Source organism: Coenobita brevimanus, chromosome 57 (genome assembly GCF_032717465.1).
Source record: "Coenobita brevimanus isolate Jiangsu-jjx chromosome 57, ASM3271746v2, whole genome shotgun sequence".
In the NCBI taxonomy this organism is placed as follows: Eukaryota; Metazoa; Arthropoda; class Malacostraca; order Decapoda; family Coenobitidae; genus Coenobita; species Coenobita brevimanus.
Window position 1 is genome coordinate 9,466,163 of NC_137010.1, and position 26,126 is coordinate 9,492,288.

The 26,126-nt window shown below is 41.0% G+C and overlaps 2 protein-coding genes across 2 annotated transcripts in view; one reads left to right on the plus strand and one right to left on the minus strand.

Annotated features, from left to right (window-relative positions):
- LOC145402274 (sec1 family domain-containing protein 2-like) overlaps positions 1 to 15,572 on the plus strand; it is a 44,847-nt gene extending 29,275 nt beyond the window's left edge. The window contains exons 11-13 of the mRNA XM_080274402.1: positions 5,034 to 5,136; positions 5,360 to 5,515; positions 15,243 to 15,572. Of these exons, the coding sequence (XP_080130528.1) occupies positions 5,034 to 5,136; positions 5,360 to 5,515; positions 15,243 to 15,456 (473 nt within the window). The 3' untranslated portion in view covers positions 15,457 to 15,572. The remainder of the gene's footprint in view (positions 1 to 5,033; positions 5,137 to 5,359; positions 5,516 to 15,242) is intronic.
- Positions 15,573 to 18,999: 3,427 nt separating this feature from the next.
- Positions 19,000 to 26,126, minus strand: part of LOC145402276 (palmitoyltransferase ZDHHC16) — a 29,311-nt gene continuing 22,184 nt past the window's right edge. Inside the window, exons 7-10 of the mRNA XM_080274404.1 lie at positions 24,922 to 25,039; positions 23,159 to 23,280; positions 21,097 to 21,167; positions 19,000 to 20,671 (exon numbers count right to left, since the gene is read on the minus strand). Coding sequence (XP_080130530.1) covers positions 20,566 to 20,671; positions 21,097 to 21,167; positions 23,159 to 23,280; positions 24,922 to 25,039 — 417 coding nt within the window. The 3' untranslated portion in view covers positions 19,000 to 20,565. The remainder of the gene's footprint in view (positions 20,672 to 21,096; positions 21,168 to 23,158; positions 23,281 to 24,921; positions 25,040 to 26,126) is intronic.

A 26,126-nucleotide genomic window follows, 5' to 3' on the forward strand; every position in this document is an offset into this window, starting at 1 on the left:
GAATCGCTACCGTGGTACGCTGGTACACCCTTTAATGAATGGCAGCTTAAGGGCCTCAGGATAGCCCGGTAAGACTGTTTCTGAGGACTTCGTGTTAGCAACAGCTCTGTGTTTTGACAACAAAGACTGTGACGAAGTTCTGACGAATTCTGACATCATAAGATACATCATGACTGAGTTGAGGTGACACCAATGGCTTGCTCACTCATCTATGATGTAACCTCTTTTAGATCAATCATTATTTTATTTATAATTTCTACTACAGATATCATACTATATTTTCTGCTGACATATGGCAAAATTTACACCCCTTGGCCTGCCTAAGAGAGTCAGTTACCACGCACTTGACCACGAGAGAGGGTGTACAGGATATTTTTCTCTTATGGCGTCTCTGGCGGATTCCGATAGTGACAAGTTTATTCCTCATGAGGATACTTATTTAGATGTATCAGATGATGATGCAGCAGTGTCTGATATGTCAGTAGATGACTGTGATCCTGAAAATGATAGTGAGGTTGATGTGAGTGAGGAGGAGGAAGAAATTAGTAGCGAGCTTAGTGACACTGCACTCTCGGCAACAAGTGGGTCAAGGTCGCCATCACCATCACGTGTGTCCACACACTTCATGCTCAGCTTACAAGGTAAATAAATAAGCCATCCATCTGTGCAGGGGATTTTTTTCAAGCCAGTTTGTACAGTAGTTACCTGGGTAATTGCTTCAACATAAGATATGTAAACTTATATACCATAGTGATTTATTTTATAATCTTTTTTTTATTACCAACAACATGCAGGGTTTATGTAATCATCAGTATACAAACAAATCACAAAGAGTAAATAGTTTCGATGTGGCAAGGAATATACACTACCCCTCGGACTACCGGAGGGAAAGCTATCAGGTCGGTATGGGGGGTAAACGTAGTGTTTACATTGGGGGGAGGGGTCGGTAAAGAAGGGGTTAACCCACTAGGACACCTGGCATCATTTGTTAACAAGTGCTCGTGGGCCCTTTGGGCCCCTCGCACTTGCTCCTGCGTAGGGCCCTCGCACTGCTGTAATATATTTTAGTTATAGCTGCGGACAAAAAATTCTATGGAGATCCTATGCCAGGCGCCTGGAGTGGCGTTTTTGGGTCAAAATGTGATTGCTTATTAAATATAGTAAAAGTTTTTCAATTGTGACAGAACCAAGTTTTTTCACATCTGCAAATTTTTTGCGATTTTTATGCCAATTTTGGTGCAATTTGAATGTGTAGTTTCGGCTGCCCAATGTACACACACACACACACACACACACACACACACACACGGCTAGTGCTATAGTATATTAGAAATGGTTACCACCAGTCATAGTAAATGGTTTCTTGGGCTACAGGAAAGCATTTGGCTTGTCACTAGGTATTGAATCATCTGAAGACAGCAGTACACTGAATGAGTGGATATTAGGTGCCCTCACGTACTCTCAGAGTTCTATAAAACTGCTTAATAACATAGGTTGGAATAGAAATTTTATAGGCCATTAATTTTTTGTGAGCTTGAGCACATCAAAATTGCCACTTCACCCCAGTGGTCAGGTATGCTTTGCAAGAGTTATATGCTATTCTTGATATAGGGTATATATACACAACTGGTCAGCTTTAGGTCTCTCTTACTCAGTCAGTATATCTCTCTGCCTCCAGCTTGGAGTTTTTAATTGCAGTGCCAGTATGTCCTGGCATCTCAAAATGAATGGATCCTTATTTTGAAATTCTTTTATTCATTTTGTTTGGAAAGGACAGTTCTTTGCAGGCCTCCAGCCTTTGTTTCATTGTTGTTGCATAGAAAAAGTAAGCTAATTTGAACCCAATTACTGTAATAAAGTTATATTGTTATTTTATTATTGAATTTTTATTTATTTATTTAATATTTATTTATTTGCCAGTAGCATACTATAGTATTCTGTTTGACCATTAAAATTTTAACATTTTAATCCTTTGATTTAGGTGATTTATAGTATTTTATTGATTTAATCTTGGTGCTGTATTTCCAGATGATTTAGCTTAGGAAAGGCACCTCATATTGAAGGGGTTAACAAACTCTCTGATTCAAAAGCCTAATCAGATTTGCATAAAATCCACTGGGAATCATGTTGTATCGTTTGTATCGTATCTTATCATATTGTTTAGAAAGGCTCCAACATGCTTGCATGCTTTGCCCTTGGTTGCCTAATGATGGCTCTCCACACAGCTTGATCTTCTGCAGCCTCCCTCTACAGTCCCTTATCTCTGAGGTCACACTCTGTGACCTTATCCCAGTTTCCCACCCCAGTCTCTCACAACCCTGCTTCCAGTGTTCACACTTCTCAGCTTCTGCACCCACTTGTCATCCTCAATTCACTCAACATGCCCAAACTATCTGAATCTATTCCTCCTCATCACAACACCAGTACATGCAAATCCCATTCTTCCTCTCATTTGTTCAGCTGAATTCCTAGCCCCCCAGGCCTTGCATTCAAGGACCCACTCCACATCCATCTAAACAAATCACAAATCATCATCATCATCATCATCATCCGGACCTCCTTTCCCACCCTAGGGCAGGGTGAGGAGTAGCAATGTCCAGACAGCCCAAATTTGCCCAATCCAATGGGCCACACTTCCATTCACTGATCATTCAAGCCCCTGGAATCCTGGCTGTATCAGATACACCAAAAACATTCACCACATTCTGTAGTGTCACATAATCATATCCGATAGAGTCAGTTCAGACCCTGCCTTGTTAAAAAGGGGTGCCATATCCCTGATCATGCACTTCTTCTCACAACATTCATCCAGCCAGCTCGATCTCCTGTCAGTTTCCTAGCCTCATCGACTTCCAAACCTCTCTTCCTCACACATTCATCCACCATATCTCTCCACCTCCTTGACCTACCTCACCTCCTCCCTCCTTCAAATTTGCTCAGATATGCCTTTTTCACCACTCTATTGTTATCCATTCTTTCCACATGACCATACCATCTCAGTACACTCTTTTCTATTCTGGTGTCCACCGACTTCCTCACCCCGCATCTTTCACGAATCACATTATTTCGTATCTTATCCACCCTCTGTACTCCACATACATTCCTCAACAGTCCCATCTCCACTGCTCTTACTCCTGACTTTTCATTTTCATGCAACACCATAGTCTCACATCCGTGTGTTCAAGTTGGCACTAACACTCCTTCATGTAAGCCTCGTGCAGCTGCAACATTCAAGCCTCTGTTTCTTATCAAGGCCTTCATTGCATTAACTACACAAATATTAAAAATAAATTAACACCAAGACTCATCACCCTAAGGCCACTTGCCCATACAACATTCAGAAAAGAAACCACCACCACAGTATACAAACAATATATTTGTTCAGTGATGAACTATGGAAGCCCTGCTTGGGCTTTTAACCTCACTGAAACACACTACAACACCAAGCAGACCTTACAGAACAAGGCCCTAAAAATAACCACATACTGCACAGCTACTACACACACAGACCACGTACACCAAGAAACCAAAGTCCTCGAAGTCAAGGATCATGTAGACATGAGAGGCACACAGATTCTTGATGCAGCCTCCACAAACACACCATCCATTACACTGCATGGCAGCATATCCACACACCCAAGGATTGTCAAAACAACACCCAGCACACGATATCATATACAGATACAGTGAAACCTCGATATAACTGACTTCAATAGACCGGAATTTGCTTTTATCGGAATCGAGGAGCTACTGGACTAAATTCCAATATATCGGAAAAAGTCTGATAAAGCCAGAAACAGTCTGGACTGACTGACCACTTCAGCTATGTTCACCACAATAAGGCAAATAAAGACATGTTTGTCAGTGTACAGTACATTATTATTATATATATTATACTATTTGATTAATGTAGTGAAGTTATAACACAGTACAATATGCAATGATAGTCAGAACAGTGTAAAAACCATTCATGCTATCCGGACTAATGTCTGATATATCGGAAAAAGTCTGAGTTAGCAGGGGGAAGTCCAGATGTCGCTTTTATCGGGATTTCACATTTTTTGGAGTGGCTTGGGCCCCAATCCCCCCATGCCTGACTCAAACCAGCTTCCAGAAGCATATCCACGCTCAGATCACTTGCCGCTCCATTCAGTTACTCAAAGACGACACATAGCTGCATGCACGGCCTCCTGATACCCACCCTCCTGAATCCTACCTCCCTCGTTAGGAGAGGGTCCACTTGGCCAGGCTGAGATGTGGGCATCATCCAACCCTCTTGAGTTATCAGAAGAGGCTAGATGACTCAGTCACTGATGCCTGTCCAGGATGCAGCACAGCACCCCATACCATTAAGTACATTATGGAAGACTGCATTGCACACAATCACTTGCGCCAACAACACAACACACGAGTTGCTACCTAAAAGTTCCAGTAATTTGAATAATGTAGGAAAATAAGTTACCTTACCTCCTAGTTCTCACTGTCACCTTCGTAGTAGGATGTGCAGTGTGTCCCAGAGTGTGAGGCCTGGAAGGGCTAGGTTTGTGATGGAAGAGTTGATGGGTAGGATGGGACTGGAGTGTATTGGCATTGTGGTGAGGAAAGGTAGATTGAGGTGGTTTGGGCATGTGGAGAGGATGGGGGATGATAACTGGGTGCAGAAAGTGAGAAGTGTTAATGTTAGGGAAAGAGTTGCGAGGGTTAGACCAAAAAAGACCTGGGACGAGGTCATTAAGTGTGATCTCAGTGATAAGGGACTGAATAGGGAAGCTGCCAGAGATCAAGCAGCATGGAGAGCTGCCATTAGGTGACCAAGGCTGATGCATGCAAACACATTGGAGCGTCAAAATTGAAACAAAACGAAACATATGCATTTGTAACCATTGCAACTTCAGTATACAGTAAGTATCTGTCACTCTGTCTTTGTCTGTCTGTAATCATTTCACAAAACCCTCAGCAATATGGATAGATAGTAATTAATAATGTGGTGAACAATAATATATAATGAAAATAACCCAGTGCCTTGTAAACAGTGGATGAGGAGGTGGATGAGGTGTCGGCCCTGAAGACAGCACAGGGAGTGGCCAAACAACTCCATGCCATTACCTTGGCCAGACAACACCTCACCAACTACAGGTCCGTCATTAATGATTTGTTAAATACTGCATATTCCTTGTCTTAGTTTTATGAAGAAGGTTGTTTGTTATTTGATTATGGTAGTTGTTGGAGTATTGAAAACAGCAAATCAAACATTTAACCCCCACAGTACAATGGTTTCATTTTGTAATTTATTTTTCTGATACCAGATAATGTAATTTAGTTAAGTGACCTTCATGATATGCCCCTGCCTCCCCCTCAGACATACCCATCTTCCTGGAGACAGTGCCCAGCCAGCGCAGTACCGGAGCCTCCTGCCTCGCCTGGTGCGGGACTGCTTTATTGCACCTCAAGGGGAGATAGCAGACCTCCAGTACAGGTCTGCAGGCCTCAAGGATCTCATCAAAACTGGTTTCAGGTATGGTGTTCAGAGGGTGTTGATGTGGTTGACACCTTCACTGTTCACAACAAGCATGTCATACCTGTTTTATTCCTGCCCCTACTAGACTGTTTTATTCATTTTCAAAGGAACATTTTGACCTGGAGATGTTTGATATAGCCCTGCATACCCCCTTCAGGATAACAGTTCTTTCTTAAATTGAATAAAAGTTGTGGAAGCAGCAAGAATAAAGTAACAGTAATACATCAATGTAGGGAAGGAGTTACTGTGAATGAAGAGGGATTATAGAATGGTTTACATATTAGTGGTGTGGATTAATAGTTGCTGATTGTTGTAAAGACTTTTTATGATGGTAGTGAAGCATGTGTTAGAATACTGTTTATAAATGTCTGATGAGTGATTCACTGCTCATATTAATTAGGATTTTTGCAGACTGTTTTGGAGTTCTATGAGCAATGACATCTGACAGTAATTGAAGATAATGAAATGAGTGATGGTTGTTAAGAGAGGTGACCCACAGTGTAATATGCTGGTAAATGGAGAAAAGCTGAATTGGTGAAGGATATTGAGTACCTTGGTGCAGTAATAAAAGAGAGAGTTAAATTTGTAATAGAAGTGGAGATTAGAATGATTTCTATCTATCTATCTATAGCCTGATGCCCTAATCCCGCAAAGCGTGGCTGCAGACAAAACGCCTCCAAGTCGCTCTGTCACCCACCATTTGACTACCCTCCCCCCAACTCCCCCCCCCCTCCCTCATGTACCTCTCAACTCCATCCCTCCACCTCATCCTTGGTCTACCCCTCCCTCCATCTCACCTACATACACCCTCTTAGTCAGTCTTTCATTCTCCATTCTCTCCACATGTTCAAACCACCTCAGTGTATTTCTCGTAATCTTCTCAACCACATCCACATCCACCTCACAACGTTCCTTCACTTCTTCATTCGTCAACCTGTCCCTCCATGTCACTCCACATGCTTCACTCAAGTAACTTATTTCCACTGCTCTCACTCTTAACTTGTTCCCCAATTGCAAGGTACACGCCTCGCTTCCATATGTCAGGGTAGGGATCACAATACTATCATGCAGTGATTTTGTAACTTCCATACTCACCTCCCTATTTCTCATCACTGCTTTCAGTGAACCAACAACCTTCCTTCCCTGCTGTACCCTTTCACGCACTTCATCCCCCAAAGTTCCATCCTTACTCATCACACTACCTAAGTACTTGATTGCACTCACATTCTCCATATCCTCACCATCCAACCTCACTGTACATTCTGTAACTTCATTCCTCTCAAACACCATATGCTTGTTTACATTAACTTTCAGATTCCTCTTCCTAGACACTGTCCCAGATTCATTCACCAAACCTTGCAACTCCCATTCATCTTTACTCAACAATACTGTATCATCAGCAAACAGCAACACCGGAATCTTCCAAATCTCACCCTCATTCATTAGAGCCACCCCCACATCCACTGCCCTACCGTGTACCTCCTTTACAACCCCATCCATGTATATATTAAACAGCCATGGAGACATCACACAATCCTGTTTCAGTCCCACATTGAGATCAAAGAACTCACTCAGCTCACCATCCACTTGCACCGTAGCCCTAGCTCCATCGTACATACTCTTCACAGCCCTCAACAATTTCCCATCCACTCCATATATACTTAATACCTTCCACATACCTTGCCTGTCTATTCTGTCATAAGCTTTCTCCAAGTCCATGAAGGCAGCATACACTTTCTTTCCCTTCTCTAGATACTTCTCCACTAAACATCATAGAACAAATATCTGATCTACACATCCTGTCCCCTTCCTAAATCCCCCTTGTTCTTCTCCAACTAGCTCCTCTGTCATATGCCTAACCCTATCAATGAGTATTCTACCATATATTCTACCAGTCACACTAAGAAGGCAAATACCCCTATCAATGAGTATTCTACCATATATTCTACCAGTCACACTAAGAAGGCAAATACCCCTATGGTTACCACATACTTCTCTTTCCCCTTTTCCTTTGTATAAAGAAACAATTATACCTGATTTCCAGTCCTCTGGAATCCTTCCCTCTTGCCAAGTCAATCTACACAACTTCCATATCCACTCCACAACAATCTCACTCCCATACCTCAGCATTTCACTACACACTCCATCAATTCCTGGGGCCTTTCCCATCTTGATCTTCTTCATTGCTTCCACTACTTCCGCCCTACTGATTTCTTCCTCCCTCCTCTCATCTCTTCGTCTCCCAGCCATTCCCCAACCACTTATGCTCACCCTGCTCTCACTTTCTACATTCAGCAAATCCTCAGAGTGCTTCTTCCATCTCCTCAATATCTCTCTCTTCTCCACGAACAATCTGTTATTCCTATCTTTCACTCTCCTACTATTTCCCCTTTCACACTGCCTTACTTTCTTTACTTCCTTCCAAAACAATTTCTTACTCTCCTTCCATTTCATACTCAAGATTCCTCCCAAGCTCTTCATCCACTTTCTTCTTACTCTCCTTCACCAGTCACTTCACCTCCCTTCTCCTGCTCACATATACCTCTCTTTTCTCTCTCTCATCTTCTCCCCTACCTCTACTCGCTAGCCATTCACTATTCAGAATGATTTGATTAAGAAAATTAGCCAGTGGTACTGAACAGAGGATTGAGTTTCAAGGGTGCAAGAGAAGTGCATGAAAGTGTGTTAATGGCCACATTAACCCCTTACCCGCGGTCTGTCACTACCTTGATGCTTGTTACGTAAGTACCATACCACGGGGTGTCATTTCTGTGATCCAGGGATTTTTTAAATCGCTCGGGCTTTCAAGTGCGGTCTTGTGTCATCTATCAGTACTGCCAATGTGTATCCATAGGCAGCACTGCTAATACCGCTGGTACTCTCATTCAGTGTTACCAGTTTAGCCATTTTTCTGTGTTTGCCTCCCCTCCCCACCTCCCCTCCCTTATCCCCTCCCCCGCTTAGCCACAGCCTGGCCATGCAATGCAACTCCCAGCTGTTTTTTTCCATTCGCTCTTTCCATTGAAATGTGCCCTATGCCCTATTCTCATACTAAGAAATATATAAAAAAATGGAAAAGGCTAGTTGATAGTACCATTGGCCATGAAATAGCTAATTTATCACCTGGCAACACCCCATGTGCACTTGGTTGCAAATTTTCCCTGTTCATTACCCATTGAAATGTCAGTTATGACCTATTCCCATACTAAGAAATATATATATATAAAAAAAAGGGAAAAGGCTAAGTGATACTTCCATTGAGCTGGAAGTAGCTAATTTATCGTGTATTGTCTAGATTTCCTGCTATCCCTGCGGGAGGGGCACCGCGTGGTCCAGCCATCCCTGCGGGTAAGGGGTTAACAGCATGAATTTGTAAACTCTGGAGTGAGAACAGTGGAAATGTAACTGAGAAAAAATATACTGTAGCTGTCAGTAACTTAAATTGGATAGGATAAGAAAGGGATTTGTGAAAGATAGGTAATGTCATCATCATCATTATCATCCGGACCTTCTTTCCCACCTTAGGGCAGGGTGAGGAGTAGCAATGTCCAGATAGCCCAAATTTGCCCAATCCAATGGGCTACGCTTCCATTCACTCATTCAAGCCCCCGGAATCCTGGCTGTATCGGATACGCCAGAAACATTCACCACGATCTGTAGCTTCACATAAACGTATCCGATTGAGTCAGTCCGGACACTGCTACGTTAAAAAGAGGTGCCAAATCCCTGATCATGCACTTCTCCTCACAACATTCATCCAGCCAGCTCGATCTCTTGTCAGTTCCCTAGTCTCGCCGACTTCCGAACCTCTCTTCCTTCTACACTCATCCACCATATCTCTCCACCTTCTCCTTGGCCTACCCCGCCTCCTCCCTCCTTCAGATTCGCCCAGATATACCTTTTTCATCACTCTATTGTTATCCATTCTCTCCACATGATCATACCATCTCAGTACACTCTCTTCATTTCTGGTGTCCACCGACTTCCTCACTCCACATCTTTCATGAATCACATTATTTCGCATCCTATCCACCCTGTGTACTCCACATACATTCCTCAGCAGTCCCATCTCCACTGCTCTTACTCTTGACTTTTCATTTTCATGCCACACTGTAGTCTCACATCCATATGTTAAGGCCCCGCCACACGATCAGTGGGGAAGTGTGGTGATTCAGCATGGGAGCGGAGAATGCGTGGAAAATGATCGTGTAGACGTGCGGAACTGAAGCACCATCCTTGCTCAAGCAGGTTTGTCAAAGACACAAAACTTCAGCTGAACCACACTCCTCGGAACCATGCCTGGCCACCACACTTGCCCACTGATTGTGTGACAGGGCCTTTAAAGTTGGCAGTAACACTCCTTCATGTAAGCCTCATGCAGCTGCGACACTCAAGCCTCTGTTTCTTATCAAGGCCTTCATTGCACCAGCTACTTTTCTTCCTTGTGTCACTCTTCTTTCAATTTCTATCTATCTATCTATTATCCAATCCTACATTGCCCCATGAGGAGCGTAGGAGCCGGGGCTAGGCAGTTGGTCCCGACATTTAAGATGAGAGTGACCAGCCTCACTCATTCTTGAGTGGCATTACATGAGCAGTCAACCCCAACCACCCCTTGGATATAAACCTTCACCGGCTCAATCCGATTGGAGCGCAATAATTACCCACTAAACCACCAGGCGCCAAGATTTGGTTATATGGTTACCACCCAGCGTAGTAAATGGTTTCCTGGTGTACAGGAAACCATTTGGCTAGTCACTCAGTGTAGAGTCACCCACAGGCAGAAGGAAGAGGATAGAATGAAGGAAAGAAAGACAGAAGAGGGAGTGTAAAGTTACCCGTAGGCAGAAGGACAAGGATAGAATGAAGGAAAGTAAGACAGAAGAGGATGGAAGGAAAGAAGGATGGAGGAGAGGAAAGGGCAGACACCCGACAGCAGCAATACATTGAGTGAGTGGATGGTGAGTGCCCCCACCTACCACATTCTTTTGCACATTTTCCTCTCTTTTCTATCACTGTACCCAGGTATTTGAACTCTCTCACCAATTCCTGTCTCTCTCCATTCACTGTAACATCGCACTGGGAGTTACCTTCTCTCTCAGTAACCATCACTTTACTCTTTTGTACATTTACTCTCAAGGCACAATGCTCACAGACATCAGCAAAACTCTGCACTAGCCTACCAAGTGTATAGATAATATGGTCATATAGAGTGAATGGATATTAATGTGGCAAGAATGGTATATGTGAATGAATTTATTGATGGGAGGAAGTGCAGAATGTCAAGGAGATGGCATAATATGATATGTGAATGCTTCAGAAATGAAAGTATGAAAATTGAGGAAGAAAAGGATGTGACAGGAGAGAGAGAAGTGGCAGAATGAAATATGTATGGAGATACATTTAGTGCATTCACCCTGTTTCAAGGATTTTGTTGGAATGTGTAGCATTTTGCAGGTTGTTGCCTTTCCTAATGTCAACCACTAGCCATTTGGGATCAGACACTCAATGCTTTGTTTTCATAATTTTCATTTTTACCTTTATGTTTCTTCATAGCATGGAGTCAGGTGGTTTACCTGATAGTGGTCCCCTTCTTTGCTGTGTTTTGTGCTAGGTCTCTAATAATACCTCTGAATCTTAGCTTGGCACACACCACCATGTCACGTGTCTTCCGTCTGTGTTGATGGCCCTGTTCCTCCATACTTCTACATGTTCTCACCCAGCACCCCTCCTTCATCGTGTCACCATGTCCAAGCCTTCTCAGTCTCCTTTCTGCTTCTTTCCAGATGTTTTCCACTTCCAGCCATCTTCTGAGTTCTTGGATATCCTTTTATTCAGCTTTTCTCTTCATAAGATCACTGTCACATAATTTTGTTTGAGTATCACAGAATTCTCTTCTACACCGATGTTCAAATGTCATACAGTATGACACTCTTAGCATATTGGCAGCACTCTGCTGGGCACTAGTCCCTACACTGATGACTTGACCATTGTACAGTATCAGAATTTGTCCAGTCTCCAGAGGCCCATCTGTTCTCACCGTGGATCTTAATGATCTACCATTAGTGATCTGACTGTGCCCCAACATCTACACTGGAAGTCCAGTGCAAACCTCTAACTACTGCCCACTTCACTACATTTCACGTACCCAGTTTTTTTGCATCCATTGCATTAAATACTGCACCTACCCACAGCCTACCTATGTACATCATGTGGCTAGTTACCCAAATCCGTAATCATCCCAATGTCACACCCACAGATCATGGCATTGTATCTTCACATTGTTTACTTTGATACCTATGGACTCCATACCTTCACTCCATTTTGGAATCTGGAATTTTCAAACAACTCATTCATACTCAACCGTCAACAGAGATTGTCTGTGTTTAAGAGTTCTTAGGGGCACTGAGATCTTGTAAAATTGTTACCATTACCAGTATGAACAGGAGTGGTTTCTGGGCTACTCCCTGTGATGTAAGTTCTGTTGTCTACAAAGCTACCTCAAACATTTGCATACTCACCACAACCACCCCAACAACTTCCAGCTCTCTCATTTCTCCCAAGAAGTGGCAAGATGGGCACTAGGCTGCTACTATACACCATTCATATTTGTGAACAGCTTGCAGGAAAATTACCTTGATTCTACTTTTGTTCTTACTGAGGGCCATATTGTTATCATCAGTTTGGTTCAAAAATTTATTGGATCAAGTTTAAGCATCCTGTATTTGTGAGGATCCATTTCAGGTAATAGATTACATCAGATCCATGATCAGATGATGCCCTCTTTGGACCATTGAATATGGATTTGTGGATTTGTCGGCCATGATTCAGCAGAATCCTTGATCTATTGTGAACCCACCTCTTGAGTAGGGTTGAATTAGATCATAAACAGTCATTCTCCTGCCTCCTCCAAATATTATTTTTGTTATTGGCCACAGTGACCTTGTTTTATTTATATAATGGCATCAGGTAAAGGAGATGTGTAGCTAATCAAATACAGCTTCATTAGATTAGTGGCAGTCAGATAAAAATGTGGAGACTGTGAGACATGATCAGGCGATTGGGGCAGCACTCCAGTGTGGGATTACCTTTGAACAGTGAGTAAATTTTAAAAAATGCACCCAACTAATGGAACTGAAGTGAATGGTGATGGATGGTGTATCTCAAATTTGTTTTATACTGATGATGCATTGCTACTTGCAAATACTGGATAAGAACTTGGTAGACTAGTGCAGAGTTTTGCTGATGTCTGTGAGCATCATGCCTTGAGAGTAAATGTAGAAAAGAGCAAAGTGATGAAAATGGAGAGAGAAAGTGACTCCCAGTGTGATGTTACAGTGAATGGAGAGACACTGGAATTAGTGAGAGAGTTCAAATACCTGGGTACGGTGATAGAAAAGAGAGGAAAATGTGGAAAAAAAGTGGAAAGTAGAGTGACACGAGGAAGGAAACTAGCTGGTGCAGTGAAGGCCTTAATAAGAAACAGAGGCTTGAGTGTTGCAGCTGCGCAAGGCTTACGTGAAGGAGTGTTAGTGCCATCTTTAACATGTGGATGTGAGACTATGGTGTGGCATGAAAATAAAAAGTCAAGAGTGAGAGCAGTGGAGATGGGACTCTTGAGGAATGTATGTGTAGTACAGAGCGTGGATAGTTTATGTAATAATGTGATTCGTGAAATATGCAGTGAGGAAGTGTGTGGACACCAGAGTCGAAGAGAGTGTACTGAGATGGTATTGTCATGTGGAGAGAATGGGTAACAATAGAATGGTGAAAAAGGTATATTTGACCAAATTTGAAGGAGGGAGAAGGTGAGGTAGGCCAAGGAGAAGGTGGATGGATGTGGTGGATAAGTGTGTGAGGAAGAGAGGCTAGTGGACTGACAAGAGATCGAGCTGGCTGGATGAATGTTGTGAGAAGTGCATGATCAGGGATCTGGCACCTCTTTTTAATGTGACAGTGTTTGGATCAACTTTATCTGATACGTTTATGTGAAGCTACAGAATGTGGTGAAAGTTTTTGGCATATCAGATAGAGCCAGGATTCCAGGGGCTTGAATGATGAGTGAATGGAAGCATGGCCCATTAAATTAGGCAAAATTGGGCAGTCTGGTCATTGCTACTCCTCACTCTGCCCTAGGGTGGAAAGGAGGTCCAGATGATGATGATGATGACAATGACGACGACGACAACTAAACTTAAGCAGTTCTTAACACTTGAGGTTCATCTGTCCATTGCAAATGCTTTTTAATGTATTTAGTAAGGTAGGGGGAGTTTCTCCAGCTCCTGTCTCCACTTCACCACCTGTTGCATCTATATTCGGGTGAATGAACGTAACCAACCTAACCCACAAAGTTACGATAACTGTTCCCTTCTGGTGGTATACTTCAAGGAGATATGGGACCACCTCTTGATCATTTGGGGGGGGGGGGAACTGCTTTTGGATTGATTCAGAGAATTTGTAATGGTGTACTGTACAGATGTGTGTTTTCAGGTTTGAAGAGGTTCCATCATTTAACAGAAAATAAGATTTGTGGAGGGATAAAGGGACTGGGCCTCCTGCATTGCATTATGATGGCGTCACAATTTTATAAATGTCGAAACCTTCAGGTTAGCATTAGGTTGTTAAGATGTTTGGTTAGGTAAGGGTAGGTTAAAATAAGTTAGTTTAGGTTAGGTCAAGTTAGAATAAATTCAGTTAGAAAAGGTTAGGTTTGGATAAATTAGGCTAGATTAAGCTATGAAAATTTAGGATAGGGTGAATTAAGTTAGGTATGGGTAGGCTGGACTAAAATGAGGTTAAGTTACAATTACTTGTGTTTCAGTAAATTACCTATGCACAGAAAAAAAAATCACACAAAGGACTTTGGTAAAGAAAAACTGAAGGAAACTGCAAAATAAGGTGGTCCTATGTCTTCTGGAAGATTAGCCCTCCGGTCTTCCATACAGACTCACATACATTTATGGCAGTAAAATTGACCATAGCATATATATTAGTCACATAATGTAATTCATCATCATAATCATGCATGGCAAATAGTGCTTTGGAAAAATGTCATAGGCAAGATCAGCTTCACGAGCAGCTACTGTTGTTATTATGCTAAATGAATCCTCTTGTTTTTTTTATCAGGAATGGGAGGAGGAAATTCTAGACACAGATATGAGCCAGATCATGATCTACTCTGTGATCTTTGGGTGCAAATAGAAGACATCCTTTACATATATTACTGAGAGTTTAGGGAGAGAGAGAGAGAGAGAGATTTAAAATTGTGGAAGTGGAAAGTTGGAAATACCCCTCCATGTATTTCCACAGGACTGTTGAAGCTCCATAACTTAACACTGTACTGTTTTTACTCTAGCCTGGCCTAAAAATCTTGAGCGCTGAGTTGTAACTACTGTATAAATAAACACTAGATTATGCTGGTGGTCATGAAGAAGTGTTATTGCAAAAATGTAGAGATGTAGCACTTTCTCTGTCATTGAGTTGTATGAAATTGGCCGCAAAAGAACAAAAATGTGGACCAAGTTAAAGTGAAAAGAGTTTAGTAATAAGCAGTTTTGTTGTTTCTGAGGCCTTCGTGAGAGAAATTTTGTAAGAGAGAGAGAAAGAGTCAGGGATCCCCCTTCTGGATCATCTCTTTTCATGTTTACCTGTAAATCAGGGTTAGGATGTTGATGATGCTTAAATTTGGAGGGTTGAAGTAAACCTTACTGTTCTTCTGATACAGTTTGTTCGTGAATGTGAGCAAGCCCATGCCTCGTGATGCCCCTATGATGATCGTGTACGTGATTGGAGGGATCAGCCCTGGGGAGGTGAGAGATATACAGCAGGTGTTGGCTGACATTGAGCCGGCTTGTGATGTCGTTTTAGCATCTTCACATCTCTCATACCCCAGCGATGTTGTGGCCAGAGTGCTTAAGTGTAACACTTTCTTGCAGTAGGTGTTGTGTACATACTGTTTGCAATGTACAGTAGAGGAAGTAGTGCACTTAAGGCATATTTATTGTATTATTGATCATATCATTAGATATCATCAGCAGCCTCTCCATATTACTATAGTAGTACCAAAATTTTAAAATCATTATTATGTGTAGAATAAGTAGGTAAGAGTAGATTTTTGAATTAAATTATACCATGTTCAAGAATGTATTGTACTGTAATACATTTAATGCCATGGTACATTTTTATTAACTTTTCTTTGAAGTTATTCATCCTTCATATGTTTGGGGCTGTAGCTACATTATATATAGGATTCCAGAAATGTTCAAGGGTAGAGAGTATACAATACATTGGAACATAATGCAGATAAACAAATTTGGGAAGACTTGAAATGAAGCTCTCCCCCACATACCCTGGGGTCTAAAGTACTGTATAGTGACCAATATGGTAGGTGTACAGTAGTTATTAAAATCAGGGTTTCTAGAGTAATTGGTGATATTTATGGAGTGCTTTACAGTGTTTAATTATAATTAATGCACACTTCTTCATGTACAGGTGCTAGTTATCTTTCATGTTATGCATATGTTTATACATTTACCTGTGATGTATACAGTATGAAGTTGTTATTGTTACTCAAATTCGTAAGATTAATTCCTTGTTTTTTAATATTACAGTATTATTGTATGTTTTTGCTGTTGTAGAGGCAGCTTAGGTTGATATATTGACATCCAGTGCATTTGTAGCTACTTGTTGCATGACCACATTTTGCAAGAAGTTCATACAAAGGTAACTGCTACTCGTAATAACCATTTCCTTCCATAATGCAATACACCTTCCCCCATCTGCACCTTTCTTACTTTGCCTGTCCTTTCACATATTCTTAATCTGCCTTCTCATCCACCTATACACTCACTCACACATACTCCTCCCCCACCCTCATTATTTTTGGTTTTATCACATACCTAGTTCAACTACCTCACTGGTATACATCCCTCTGTATGTACTGTACTTTCCCAACATTTTCCTCACATGTTGTTATTGTTTTTTCATCTAGGTACATCATTCCCACACCCCTCTAGTATATATTCCCCTTTCTCCATTCACTTCATTGGATGAATCACATAACTCCCTCAAAACATTACAAGTCATAACTTTGCTTCATTAACCCCTAAAGACCGCAGTTCTTCCACCCTGTAGGCCCCAGTACCGCATTTAGGGTCCAATTTTTCAGCTTTCACCATGGTAAAATTTGGTCAAATAGATTTGAAGAGCATGATTTTACACACCAGAAAATGTATATTTCACTCATATGCTTAATGTTTACCATACTATCGACCGTCAAAAATAAAAATTGATGCCCCTTGTACATAGAGAGAGAGAGAGAGAGAGCAAATAATTGCACCAGAGTGAATTTAGGTCTTATATATTTGAAGAGCTTGATTTTGCACACCAGAAAATGTATATTTCACTCTCATGTATCTAATGGTTACTGCACTGTCGACTGTCAAAAGTAAAAAACTCGCCTCTCGCTATTAGTGAGAATGGAACAACACTGAGAAATAAGAGGGAATAGGGAGGTGGAGGGAATGTGGGGGGGGGGATCAGGAGGGGGGGAAAGGGAGGGAATATGCCTGCCACACACAGCCACTACAGTCTAGAGGGGGTGTGGGGGGTAGTTTGGGTGGGAGGGGACACAGAGGGCAGGATCCAGTGGGGCAGAAGGAGGTGGAAAGATGATGGTGGGGGGGAACCCTCCCCCACTGTGTCAGGGGGGACCAGTCAGGCCAGACACCACCAGATATTGTACTTTCCATTGGCTAGGCTCCATATATGTCATCGAAGAGGTGAGGATACCTTGCTCCAGGTTTTGGTAGCTTGTTAATGATCAGAGATATTAGGACTCTCCGTACCAAGGCCCTAACACATCGACAGATGATCATGGGACTTTATGGGTTTATGTCATCAAAATTTAGCAAGTAATAGTGAATTGTTTTATGAAGAATTTTATCAGTTTATTTTGTAAGTTACTTATCTTACGCAGTTCACATGTTGGATACAAAAACCCACACTGGTCTGTAGATCCACTGAAGAGGTTGACAGCTGTCATCGAAACCATTTGGAAATACATCTTTTTCGTCTGCCAGTGTGAGTTTATTGTATCCTGTTTCATGTTCACAACAGTGTGGCCCTTCAGCCGTAGTTCACATGTGTTCCCAGTAATTTTACCAGTCTTTTAAGTTCAGGGGGCTTCGAAACACCTCTTCTACAACAGTATGATTTGTATGGAACACCTTTGTATTACATTAAATATTTTTGTCTTTTTAATATCTATATTATTTTGCATGTTATTTATGTCTTCTTAGTACCAACATAGTTTACTAGCATACAAGATTAATATGCCACATACAGAAATATATTTGCAAGGAAGAGGCACTAGGGACCCTTCTGACCCTGCTAAAGAGTGACTGTATGCCATTAGGCAGGCTTTGATGCTCATTCCATCTCAGGTTACCCTCAGCTGAACTTTTGTACAGTTGGTCCTCATTATATGTCAGGGATATTTGACAATGTAACAACTTTTTCCATACATTTGGTGTTGAAAATTGCAGGAACTAACAAATCACCTTCATAAGGTAAAGCGGAGGCAGACAGCATGCGATGATTATCTGCGATGCTCAGCCCCAAAACTTAGGCCTTTGAGCCTGTGGTAGATTTTCACTCTGTCTTGGGATACAAGGCCATGTCATTATCTTGGTTACCACAGTTGCCCCCCATAAATGTTATTTCAGGTAGTCATTTTACCTACAACCCACAAGGGTGGATGAACACCTGAGTTGAGTGACACCAGCTGCCCACACCAGTGTTTGAACTGTGGTGCTATTAGGCTGGTACTTTCATAGTGACAGTGACCACTCAGCCACTGTTGTGGTGATTAAGTGGTCCTGTCTTAAGTGACTATATCTGTGTAATTTACCAAGGAACTAACATCATGGTGAGGAATTGGAAAATGTGAGTACATTTAAGTACTTGGGGAGTGTGATGAGTAAGGATGGAAGTTTGGAGGGTGAAGTGCTTGAAAGGGTACAGCAGGGAAGAAAGGTTGCTGGTTCTTTGAAAGCAGTGATAAGAAACAGGGAAGTGAGCATGGAAGTGAAAAAGTTACTACACGACAGTATTGTGATACCAACTCTAACGTACGGAAGTGAAGCTTGGACGTTGTTGGAAGGACACAAGTCAAGAGTGAAAGCAGTGGAAATGAGGTATTTAAGAGGAGCCTGTGGAGTCACATGGAGAGACAGGCTGACGAATGAGGATATAAAGGTGCGTTGTGGTGTGGATGTGGATGTGATAGGAAGCGTTATGAGGAACACACTGAGGTGGTTTGGCCATGTGGAGAGGATGGAGGGTGAAAGACTGACGAAGAGAGTGTATGCGAGTGAGGTGGAGGGGGGAAGAGGGAGGGGGAGGCCGAGGATGAGATGGAGGGATGGGGTGGAGAGGTATATGAGAGAGGGGGGTGTGAGTTGGGAGCAGGGCAGTGAAATGGCAGGGGACAGTGCAACTTGGAGGCGATTTGTTTGTGGCCACCCCAAACGGGATTGAGGCGTCTGGCAATAGATAGATAGATAGAAAAAAAAGAAAAAGAAAAAGCAGCACTGTATAATGTGCATTTGCAGTACATTATCTTTTATAAATTTATTGAATGCATAGGATAGCCACATCAGTCATTCCATGTTCTTACCTATGTACTGATATATACTGTACGTTATGTAAAATGAAAGAATTCAGTTGTAAAGATAAGTTTAATAATTCCTACTAAGTACAAGCTAGTGTCCTGCACTTATATTAAACAATGTTGCAATTACATTTTGTTTAACATATTTTGCCAGAGTTCAAATTTGTACTAGTAATTTGTTCATGCAGCTACAAATCACTACTTGCCAGAGATGTATTAAAATGGGTTTATAATAATATCTTCTCTCATTCAGGGTAGTTCCTGGTGTGTTGGCTTCTGAGGGCAGCTTTCAGATAAAGAAAATGTAAACTATTTTATTCTTACTACATTCCAACTACAGTATTTGATTGAGATTTGGACTAGCTTTACATCACCTAAAAATTTAGGGATCAAGGTATAATGCAAACTGCAAAAGTGCATTTTTTTTTTTTTTTTTTCTGCCATGGTAGCCAGCTCTCTCTCATTTCCATGGCTGTCATTAAATATATACTTTTGATGGCAAAGTGACACTTTCAGGAACCACCACTGAAAATGAAACTAATGAAAATCTTTGGTTGATGGAAATTACAGCCAGTGGTCGTGGGACCATGTTACTAAAATGTCAAGTGGTGTGGTAGATATATGCCACATCACAGTTCTGGTCAGGTAGCTGTATGCCACATGACATTTCTACTATAACCTCTTTGTTGGCAGGATCATGAATGCCTGAAAGTAATATGAACAAGTGTATTACTGAAATGGGGTTACAGCACATTACTGTATGGAATTAAGTATTACTTACAACTGGCCCCTTCAGCATGCAAACATCATTTTTTGTTTTATTGTGGCTACCATCTGACAATTTCATTACGCATCTATACTCAGAGGGATGGTGGTGACCATCATACATGCTCTTGTATTTGCTGCCCACTTATTTCTTCACCTTTTTCATTTTATCTCTTTGTCTGCCCTTTTTTCTTCCCATTATTCTCTTTCCATCCTGCCATTTTTATTACCCTTCTTTCCATTTCAGGTGGCTGTACAATGAATAACTAGCCTAATGGTTTCCTGTAAACCATGAAAACCATTTACAGAACTCGGTGGTAACCTTATAATGTGTTGGCATGGAGCCTGCTATGGTGTCCCTGCTAACTGTGTAGAGTGCCACAAATGCCGCATCCAACCAAACCTCCACCATACTTCCAGCACCTGCCTGTGCTGTCAGCCACAAGGTAACATTGGTTCACTGCAGGGGACAGCCATGTAGGGGTGGTTGCTTGCCTGCAGATGATGGGTTTGCTCAACCAGACTGAGGTTGATCAACAACAACAAAGAGGGATGGTGTGAAAGACAAGAGGACTCATAACATTAAAGTTACTGGACCTCATATGAAGCATCATGCAGCCTTGTCATGCGATGTGGCAGTAATAAGAGCATTGGGCCAGGTCAGTCCATTGCCATCTGGGAGATGCGGTGATGGGAACAGCAGGTGACGCAGACCCCTGGAGAGAGGTGCAGGATATTTAATATGTCACCCTTTGTCTGTGTACTGATACTTTGCATTATATTTCAGTTCATTTTGGATGCCTTTACTAAACTTTGAGAAACCTAGGGCACCAGAAATATAAAAAGCAACACTTGACATTTTCTCCTGGGACTCAAGAAGTTCCTATGATATTTCAATTTACCACAAACAAATTGCTCATAAAATTCACTGCAGCCAAACAGTTGATGAGTATGCTGGTTACCTACTTTCAAAAATACAGGAGTATAAAGGCCTTGCCTTGGGATCCTGAACCTCCTCATAGGGGGTGAGGTAATATGGGACTGTTGGTTATTTAATAAAAGTGAACACAACACACTGAAAATAATAAACAATTCTACTTTAAAGCATAAAAATACAGACACATATACCAAACTGACTTACCTACCATGTACCAATCCAAGAAATATCTTCCAGTTTTCCAATATGCCAAAGTTATACGGATTTTTATAAACCTGGAGAGGAGAAAAGGCTGAGGGTTCATACACAATTTATTACTGTAACTTCAGAGTGAGTGATCTTGTGATATGTACTGACTTATTACACAATATTTAATGTTATTTAAACAGCCAAAGTTTGCCTAAGTAGTATTTCATAAAAGCTGCATACTGTACTTTCAAACATAAATTAAGTAAAATGTTAAATACTGTAAACTCACTCTTTAAGCTGTATTTACCTTAAAAAAAAAAAAAAAAAAAAAAAAAAAAAGCACTTAACTTTAGTAATAATTTTATTAACCAAATTCACGATCAGGATGGTAAAGAGTCATTTTACAAGGATAAATACTGTACTGTATATTTTGATGGTAGAGAGAGAGAGAGAGAGAGAGAGAGAGAGAGAGAGAAAAAAATTTAAGCATACAAATTATTTGTCCCCTAAGTACTGTACAGTATAAATAATGTACAGTATAACAAATCTAATGATGGCAGTAGGATACCTGCTACTTACAAAACCAGACAAAGGGCCTAACAGAACAGGGCATTACTTGATGAAACTATAGTAAAAGTCCTCTCATTCAGCATCTGGTCTTATGGTATTTCCAGTCTTTCGGTGGTTTTCATAAAGAATCCCACTACAGAAGTTCTCTGCTCTTCCGGCACATAAGTTGAGCTGATTGGCAACTGCGATGAGGTCACTGGCTCACTGCTGGTACCCATACTGGTACCCACGCTGTGCGCCCATAGTTGCCAATTTGGCGCTAGATCTAAAACTTCTCATAATAATTTGGCGTCAATAAATCTCAGATTTTCTAATATATCTAGCGCGTTCTGAAGTCCAATTTAACGTAAAAGTTTGAACAATTCATCTATAGCTTAGCGTATTTTAAAGTTAAGCTTGATGCTTTTGAAGATTTCTGCTTGCCAACACTGCATGCACTGTCAACCATCATGACTCATGAGTGTCTGGGTTTGTGAGCGGGGCCTTTCGAAAGTTTGGAAACTTTGTCGTGCTATTTTACAGTCATCCTCTCTTTCTTGTGTTGTGCTATGGTCTATAATAGTGAAAAGCCTACTGGTGCTGTGAAAAGATGCACCCATAAGGTGCTGACTACCATCAAAAAGATTGAATTAGTGAAAAAAATTGAGGCAGGTGTTCCTAAGAAGATGATAATGGAAGATTTTGGTGTGAGCTCTTCTCTATTATTTGACCTTAAGAAACAGAAAGCCAATTTAGTGCTTAGGGCTGACCAATAATACTTGCTAGAAACTGTGATTGCACTGAGGTGACCAACATGATTGCTAAAAACCTTTTGGCAGGCTTTCCCAGTCATCCAGCAGTTTCTGCTCTTTCGGCACCTGCTTGGTCCCGAAGATGTCGAATGAGAGGACTTTTATTGTATTTATAAGATGTTAATTACTGTGCAGCAGAAAAAAACTATCACAGTGCACACATATACCTCACACTGGCATACCACTCACAGTGTTGTTCCTGATACACATGATCACATTACAGTTACAATACACACTATACTGTCATACTTCACACTCCAACACCTCACATTAAAACCAATCACACACACACCTCCAACCTCCTCCTATACAGACAAATTATACCTTATTATATGTTAAAGAATAAAGTAAATGAAGATGAATGAAAATTATCTGCCATGTGAAACAGCTAGTCATTAGCAGTGTCCAGTACAGCAAACATGAAAGAAACAAGCTGGAATATCCCTTAGACAATTAAAATGCCAAATAACCATCATCCAACCTCTTGTTTTCAAAACAGATGGGATGAGGCAGGGTCCACAAAATATGGAAAAAGAACCCATGACAGAGTGAGAAACAGTCAACAGCATACCTGATGATATGGACCACACTCATTCAAGCAACACTCAACCCTTCAGAATCCTGACTCCACTTCACAGGCAAGATAAATAACTAGGACAATATTGAAAACAGAATGAGGTAATGCAAACTAAAGAACCAACTCATTCTTGTCACACCTGGTTGATCTTAGCCAGTCTGTCAGTTTCCTTCTTGTTGATGTGAGCCTCGATGCTGGTCTCCCCTCGACTAACAAGGCGGCCATGCCACACCGACAGTCCACCCAGTGAGAAGAAGACACCTGGGGGTACAGTGGGTACAGGAGTTACAGGTGGAACACTTCACTCTATTTATCTGCAAGAATTGCAAAGATTCTCTCTCTCTCTCTCTCCTTATGAATGTACTTATCTAGCTACTGTACTGGAAACACTATAGAAAACAGCGTCTAGCACTCTTCCTTTGACACAGGAGTTCAGAGAGGAGTACAGGCAGTTAATATAGTGTCACACATCCACATACTACAGGAATGTTTACCAAAGAAAAACAAATGAAGCAAAACCTACAGAGAACAAATGAGATAATAAGACCTAAACAAATGAAGCAAAATCTACAGAGAACAAATGAGATAATAAGACTTATGCTAAGACTTAAACACATGGTGATATGAAAAGTGTATGCTGTCTCTATTCTAATGTATTTTGCAACATAATAAACTTGAATATTACATCACAAAAAGTAGGAACACTGAAAAAAACCACAAACATTATACCTGACAAAAAATTTTTAAAAGCAAGAATTTAATAAACACAAGACCTAAACTGGAAATATTTCAGTAATGAAGTTACCCTGTTGTGAATGTTGTAATGAATGTCCACAAAGTCCTACTGAATTTACAAAAACTTATTACATGCAAACAGCTTAAACATACTGAGATCCACTTTTTTCCATACGAAAGAGTAATCACTAAGTTCAAGAGTTACCAGTACCCTTTCATATGGGAAAAACTGCACCCCTATACATTAAGCTGTCTATATGCAATAAATTTCTGTAAATCCAGCAGGACTCTGTGGACACCATGTACAACCCGTATGATAATGCTGAAAGCTGTCATGATGTAAGACTTGAGTACTGTACAGTATATGCAGTAACTATGTAGTCTAATGTATTTCTCTGAACACTACTGATACCTACTCCTGCCAGCCCACAGTTTCTGATTCCTACCCACCTTCATGGAAATGTGAAAAACAGGTTTAAGATTAAGATTATGATATTACTGAGCCCAGTTATAACACAACACACATTTACAAAATGAATGTACAGTACAGGTACATTAAACTAAGGGGTTCAACAAAAATTTTACCTGGATCTCAAAATGTGGGTTAGGTAAGACTAATAAGTCATTAATTTCCTTACTACAATGATGTAGTTTTGTAGTTTTTATTTTATTCTTGCTGTCTCCAAACATTTTATTGCTGTCAGATTTTTCAAACTTGTCTTCATTAACCTCTTCAATATTTGAGAACCTTTCTAAGCTGAATATTATTTATTTATTTCTTTTTTTTGTAAATACCTATTAAAACTGTATTATAAAAAAGCTATTGTACTGAAGGGCCCCTCCAACACCCCTCCCTCCAGAAAGTCTATATTGAAAAAATAAAATACAGTGAAATGAAAATAAATAAATAACACCAGGCTCAGTAAAATAAATGGCACGTCCAACTGGTGGTCTAGCAGTTAGAACACCCCACTCAGAGTGACAGCTCTGCACACATTCTGTCCCAAGGAAATCACTGGCAATTTATTTTATTATGTAATGCCTTTAAGGGAAGTTAGCTAATTATGTACACTTAAATGTAGTGGAGTATGGTAGCCTAGCCTTGTGTCCCTACACCTATAAAGGGGCAAAATGGGATTGGTATTCCTGTGCAGTTTACTGACTGACCTGTAGTGAGCATGGTGGCGTACATAATGGTAAAGCGGTACCAATAGTTGCGACGCTCCCTCTCTGCCTCCTCTTCAGGACTCTCTAGCAGGACTGGCGTGCCCACTGTCCCATCATACTGCAAGGGTGTGCCACATTAATCCCTTGAACTCGATGATGTATTTTTCATTTCATTCTTGCTAGTGTCTGATGATTTTATTCAGCTCGTGAGACTTTTCAGACTGGAGGAGTGAGTACCTTCCTTCAACCCTTTCACTATATGGGACTCTCCTATGGTGAATAAACTTTTGAAGACAGAAAGAATAAATCAGAAAAAACATAATCAAACAGTAAGAGTTAACAGTCTTATCACAGCATCTTCTCAACAGTGTATTTAACCCAACCTGACAGAGATTCTTAATCCCCTTCACCTCAGTTGATGGCTACAGGGAGTCTGATTGAAGAGCTGATCTGATTATTGTACTGACCAAGAGATTCATTCTTATGTCTTAACTAAGGCTCACTTAAATTCATGCACACAAGTCTTTAAATTGTGGGAGTGGCCTCAATCTGTCAGATGAAAATATGCTGACTAAACTATTCTACTCCAGTTAACTCCAGGTAATTATATTCACTAACACCAAGTCATAGTTTAAGGGGTAGGTGGAGGTGACCATCATCCACTCACTTGATGTTGTGCTGCCTACTTCTTCCTACACCTTTTTCATTCTTTTTCTGTGTCTGCCCTCCGCTCTTCCTATTTCTCCCATCTTTCCTGTCACTTTTTATTACTTTTCTTTCCTTTTCAGGTGGCTTTACATTAAGTGACAAGTATAATGGTTTCCTGTAAACCAGGACACCATTTACAACACTGGGTGATAATCATATAATCAACCCACACATTCCCTATGTGTCAACAAGTGGGTTGGTGGAGGGTTAGTGCCCCTCCTCGTAACTCAGAGACAAACAGCCACCCCTTACAGGATTATGGCATCAGGCTATAGACAGATAGATAGAAGTCATAGTGCCTGGGAGTGTCAGTAGTGTCATCATTAACTCTCTCATGATAGGGACAAATCTAGTACAGTATTCTATTCCAGCTAACACCAATCAATATTATTCAGCAAAGTGTGACCTATATGAGCCCAAAATATTAAGCAGGCACTCAGTGCACAACACTGGACTAATTTTATCTTGGCATCAAAGCCCTGCCCTTTCTCCAAAGT